Source organism: Sinocyclocheilus anshuiensis, unplaced genomic scaffold, assembly GCF_001515605.1.
Source record: "Sinocyclocheilus anshuiensis isolate Anshui unplaced genomic scaffold, SAMN03320099.WGS_v1.1 scaffold111, whole genome shotgun sequence".
Lineage (NCBI taxonomy): Eukaryota > Metazoa > Chordata > Actinopteri > Cypriniformes > Cyprinidae > Sinocyclocheilus > Sinocyclocheilus anshuiensis.
The window spans coordinates 276,326-282,463 of NW_015552549.1; the positions used below are offsets into that span (position 1 = coordinate 276,326).

At 35.8% G+C, this 6,138-nt stretch overlaps 1 protein-coding gene across 1 annotated transcript; it reads right to left on the minus strand.

Annotated features, from left to right (window-relative positions):
- Positions 1-1,632: 1,632 nt before the first annotated feature.
- LOC107664322 (C1GALT1-specific chaperone 1-like) lies at positions 1,633-3,721 on the minus strand. Its single transcript, XM_016454848.1, has 2 exons — positions 3,574-3,721; positions 1,633-3,257 (listed from the first exon to the last, which is right to left on the minus strand). Exons 1-2 carry the CDS (start codon positions 3,701-3,703, stop codon positions 2,290-2,292), a joined length of 1,098 nt encoding a protein of 365 aa, XP_016310334.1. The 5' UTR covers positions 3,704-3,721; the 3' UTR covers positions 1,633-2,289.
- Positions 3,722-6,138: the final 2,417 nt, after the last annotated feature.

A 6,138-nucleotide genomic window follows, 5' to 3' on the forward strand; every position in this document is an offset into this window, starting at 1 on the left:
TCTTTTTTTAGATCTCTAGAATTCTATGCCCCTTTGTGAGAGTGAGTAAATTAAATTAATAGGTAATGTTCACCTTCCCATCTTAATGCCTGTTTCATTTAATCAGTATCAAATTTGTCTTTCAGCAAAGTACGAGGACAGTAAAGGGTGAGTTATACTTTCTATCTGTTTGGCCATAAAGGTCTTTTCACACAGAGCGCGAAACGATTGATCGCCTTCTGCTAATTCACACTTGCACGCTATGTGGCGCTGACCAACAATGCATTTTTCCTCAGTTATGTATCTCGTATATGGAGTTAACATCGTCCGCTGCTCAATATACAGCATTAAATTAAGATAAATAAAGTTTGGTTCTACACCAGAAACACAAACTATCTATAATGCTTACAAGAATACATCTTAAAACATACCTGCTTTTCATTTATTTCAAAATAAATCTGCTCAGAAACTAAATAACGTACTTCATGTACAAAAATTAAAGGGGTCATTCATACTGTTTTATAATTACATTTGACATTTATCATATTAATGTAGTTTTTCATTACCTTTTTTTTAATTTATTTTGCTGCTGTGTCCAGTAACAGCACTTTGCTGCTCTCACATATGAGCTGGATGTTTACAGTCTAGTTTTTACCTGCTCCATCCTTCAATAACAGCCACGGATTTAAGGCACTTTATTTGAGGGGACACAAATGACAATTCTTGCACTTCTTTGAATTAGCTGAAATATCCCTATAAATGTATATGCTCCTAGAATTTTTTTCTCAGCATGGGCTGGTGCTCTCTCTTTTTTCTCCTGAAATTTGGAAGACATTCTACACAGTAATGCTCAAAAATTGATTTTTAAATCTCATTGTGGACACTCATGGGTTTAACATCACCAAACCTAAACCTGTATGAATAGTAATACCTGACATTGAGCAATATGATTCCCAGGAGCTGAAGATCAACCAGATGAGCTGGAGTGTTTGAGAATTGTGCTGATTGGGAGGACAGGATGTGGAAAGAGTGCAACAGGAAACACTATTCTAGGATAAAATGAGTTTGAAAGCAACATACATTCAGTGACAAATGTTTGTAAGAAGGGAGTTTGTGAGGTTGAGGGTAAAAAATGAAGAGAAAAACAAGACCGAATTCAAGTTACTCAACTTGTAAAAATGACAGAGATGATTACATCCAACAAAGGGCAATATTTTACTAAGTATCAACCAAAACACGGAAATGTCTCATTGTGCCACAAAACAAGACGACATTACAAGAGATTTTGAAGAAATAACGAAGGATCAACAAGAAGAAGAGAAAAATAAAAGGCTTAAAATAACAGCATAGGGATTCAAAAAGAAATTAAATGACAACAGAAAATGAAGATATAAGAGAATGAGTGAAAGAGGATAAAAAACAAAACAGAAACACTAGAGCTGAGAGAAAAACAAGAACTGGAGAAGAAGAGAAAGACATTTGAAAGAGTCAAGAGAGAGGAGAGAATATGAAAAGAAGGAAGCTGATTGAAGCCTTAAGACAAATCAGATGAAAACGCAACATTTTATTTATCATATAATCTGTTGAAAGATCAAGTATCCATAGAAATGAATAAGTTTTATGGGCCTATTCATTTATTCACTGCACTGTATCATCTGTTGATAGCACTCTTTTATTTGTAACCTTTACTATACAGGTGAAAACAAGCATCCTGATGTGTTTACTTAATAAATGTAGTAAAGAACATTCAAAAAAAAAATCACAAGCCAGTGTATGATGAAGTACATCTGAATTACAGAAAGAAAACATTTCGATATGTAAATAAATAATTTTCTATGCAAAAGTAATTTTACAATCTCAAGCTTATTAACCTTTCAAGCCACATTAGTTTGACATTTTTAAGGGTGATATAGACAGTTATCATCAAACAGATCATATTAAGTATACATTTAGCATTATATACTTTATAGGGTCTTTTAATTTTGCATAACAGTGCATATCTGATCCAAATGTGCGCCATTCATATATCTAGTGTAATTTTTGTTCAAAACACTATAAGTGTACAAAATTATCCAATATTGGCCCCTCATTATTAACTTATATGCAAAAAATTATCCTTTTGCTTTTGCCAGAATGCATTTGTAGCAGAAAGCAGTGAAAACCCCTCAACTTGCACACCCGCACCAACTTTCAGAACACATGATCAGAATTAAAGTACAAACTGCACATCACATCTAATTCGGCCCTGCTCCCAGTTATGATCAACATTTCAATACAGTAACAGTTCCAGTACAGAAACCATGAAGTCAATCAGTCATTATCAGAGTCATTAGGAGGCAGAAATGTCAAGGAATCATGAAAATCGTGTCCATATGGCCGGAGTCTGTAGACGCCATACATCAAAACCTGTATCTGGCTCGGAGACATGCCACCGAACGTGATGGCCATGTCAGAACAACAGGCCTCTACGACGTCGGCTGGGTTTTGGCCCATGCTGTCGGAAATCAAGGAGCTGACGCTCTTCTTGTTAAAAAGCCCTTTGCCTTGTGCATCCTCTCCGTTTTCAGCGAACACCCCGGTGTACTTCAGACAGGTGGCGAGCTGCTTTTCTTCAGGCGTCTTCCACAAGGCGTGTCCCCGCTCTGGACATCTGTCCTCATCTTTGAATATCTCTATCAGCCTCCTCATTGCTTCATAGCTCAGCACAATCCCGCTGTCATACTCCACGTAATCCAGCTCTCCGGACTTTTCCGTGTGGCCAATGTAAAACGGCTGGCTTGGATCTTTATCCAACACCAAATACTTGAGGTTCTCTATAATTGCGTACGTGGTGGGCCGGGCCACGAAGAACCAGCGCAGGTCTCCAGCATTCTCGTAGGCGTGTTTGATGGCTTTGCGTAGCCTAGCCCACTCATCCTGCTCCTGTAGGTCAATCGCCTCTAGAGCTTTGGACGATTCTGACGTGTAGAACACAGATTTGTCACAGTGTTTGCTCCAAGTGTCATTGGCTGTCGCCCAGTGGACCAGGAGCTTGGGAGTGACCATGATGAGACAGTACACTCGAACCTGCAGGGTCCAGTCAGACATCTGAGACTCTGATAACTTTTGTAGTTCATCTTTGCTGACAGGTTTCAGATGATGGTGGAGATGCTCACGACCTTCTGAGTGGGTTCCTGAATTAAAGGTCTCAAAGAAAGCCATCACCAGGCAGAATATGCCCCCTAGGATCATGCCTTTCATAAATGAACTGCCCTCAGACATCATGCTCGACTGTAACCCTGTAATAGTTTTAAATAAGAATAAAGATTATGATTAGAACAAAACTATAATGGCAGTTCGTGCTCTAAATTACATTTGTTCAGCAATAACAACAAGAATCCTATAGAGGATACGATGAGATACGATGTACGTTGCGATAACTCTACACTTCTGTTCCTGGTGACAATACAAAGCTATTTTACAAAGCAGCTAGTCAGGTTTGCTGTACTTCCTACTCAGAAGGAGAAAAGCAACGGCTACATCTGACTGCAAAACTCCAATAAACGGTTGACCAAAACTACACATTCAGATAATTAGTTAGTTATGAACTCATACCTTTCAATAACACAGAAGAGTGCTCACATTTAGACGCTACAACGTCGCATTCATTTCCGTACACACAACCGGAAAACAACAAAAAAGTAGTATCTGTTCTGGAGTCAGTTTCACCTGCCCTCCATCTCATTAATTTGGACGGGATAAGGTAAGAAAGCTGGTTGCAGTCCAGCACTAGTACTGGCTTCTAGAACGCGGATGTTTAAGCGGATGTCGAATCCACGCGAAAGGCACTGTGGGAAATGTTGTTCGTTTGTGTTGTCTCGCTGTGACGAACACGGTGAATAAACCACAAAGACGTCGATTTCCTCTAAGTAGGCAACGGCGGAAATTATGTTTGTGCTTTAAAAGTTTTTACAGACTTTATATAAACTTTTATGTTAATACACAAAATACATTTTTACAAAAAGTACATATTTAAAAAAATAAAAAAATTCTAAAAGATAAAAAGAGAGGAAGAATGTCAAAAACCAAGGTTTGATAAAATCAAGTAAATAAATTAACACTTCACATGCTTTCTTGTTTTCAAGTAACTCACTTATGAAGGAATAAATTAATTTATTAATTAAAAAATAAAAACTGACAACTAAACAGACTGTGCAGTTACTTCGTTTACAACTGTAGGTAAATGTAAGAGTAAAATAATACATTATTAGAAAACTTTTCAAATTGAAAAATAAATAGACAAATAAAATTTAATTAATTTTGAAAATGTTATTTAAATCTAATAATAAAAAGAATATATTAATTAATCCTTTTTTTTAAATGGCAGCTTTTTAAAACATTTTATAAAACACTTTTCTTAATCTATTTGCCAAAGTGCTTTTCTTCATTATTTTGTCCTTTGTAAGAGAAGTGATTCTTGATCAAAAAAATTTGAAGTGTTGAAATTAAGCATATTAAAACCTTAATTACTAATTGAATTACTGTGTAATGTAATGGGATTCATTTCTCCCCAATAAAATAAAAATGGTTGGGCTAATGTTTGTGGAGTCACTGGAAAATTAAGCCATGAGAACACAGATATACATTATTATAAACATTATTTATTCTAAACATATAATATAAACATGTATTTCTTTATTAATCATTAATTAAAGTAACTCATTTTAAAAGATCAATGGATAAAGATGCCTTTTGGAACCAGATGGTGCAGTTACAGAATCTACCAGCAGAGGCCAGGCCGAGGGGTCAAGAAGATTTGATTGGTTAGCATGATGACTTCTGCATTAGCCCCTGATAGCAGATGCCATTAATATCTACACCATCATCTGGTTCCAAAAAACATCTGTTTTTCCCACTGAGTGTCTTTGAAAATGACCCATGTGTTCTGACAAAATATTTTTTGTTCAAGGTAGTGAGTGGGCTTGTGTAATTTGTAAAGGAAACCTGCCACTTGCTTGTTGGTCTGTTCTTTTAATTTCCTTGTAGGCTATTGTCACCAAACCTGTCACCTCTTCTTGCTTTTTAGTAATTAGTAGCTACCAATTAATGCGAATTAGTAGCTTTCTTATTTGTAGAAATAATCTCTGCTATAGCTCATATTTCCTGCCCACTGTTTCTAATGAACTCCTACTCATAAACTGACTGAACTCCATCTCTCATGAGCTAAGCTTTAATGCTGAATATGCGCTTACAGCATTTTATATAATAAAAGGCAATACAAAAGCTTTATTTTTTTGTGCAAGATCCGAAGAGATAAAATACTCATGCAATTGTCACTGGATACAGTAGCCTACAACTGAATAAAGCATCTTTTGTTTCTCAGCTGACATGTAATTTCCTGAATACCTCAAAAAAGATTTAGGGAATAAAAAAGGTAAAAGAAAGAAAGAAAGAAGTGGTACCCGGTAATGTATGGAGGACGAAACCTGCAAAAACAATAAATCAATAAATACACAAATAAATAAATAAATGTGTGCATAAATACACATATTCTTGTTTAAATACATAAATAAATAATTATACATGTGATGAAAGTAGGCAAATAAATAATATAAATTGGTGGGCAAATGGAAAATGTTTAAGGAAATGCTAAACTCATCCTAACTATTTTCCTTTGATCACTCATTTATTTCTGAATGTAATTCCACTTTATTTTTTTTCCTCTGCGCAACATGCTAATGAGAGGGTGTCAATTATGCAAGAGTAGGCGGATCGTGTGTGACGCGCTTGAGCGTTTGCCTGCGCATGCGTATTAACTTCATCAGTCAATGACAAAATTAATTTTGTAGGGTGCCACAAGTTTGTTAAAATCTCCAAAGGGTGCCGCGACTAAAAAAAGGTTGGGAAACACTATCTTAGGAAACCATTTAGAAGCACACTATTTATATTAAACAACGACATTTCAGCACAATTATACACACAGTAAATAGAACACGGGACAATAAATATAAGACATTAGTAACAAGATGTATAACAACAACAACAGACAATGTAAAAATCAAATAGCTAATAAAATAATTATGGCTGGAATATGCCTAAAATCGAACACACTTGAATGAAGTATCCTTTCAACGCGCTGAGAATATCACATTCGGCTAAAAGGCTCAAAAGTAACAATAT

Bases quoted from the DNA above. Each gene is read 5' to 3' on its own strand.
- LOC107664322 (XM_016454848.1), bottom strand. From the start codon at position 3,703: ATGAGATGGAGGGCAGGTGAAACTGACTCCAGAACAGATACTACTTTT. The intron at 3,258-3,573 runs GTATGAGTTCAT...AAACTATTACAG, and splicing joins CTCTTCTGTGTTATTGAAAG to GGTTACAGTCGAGCATGATG.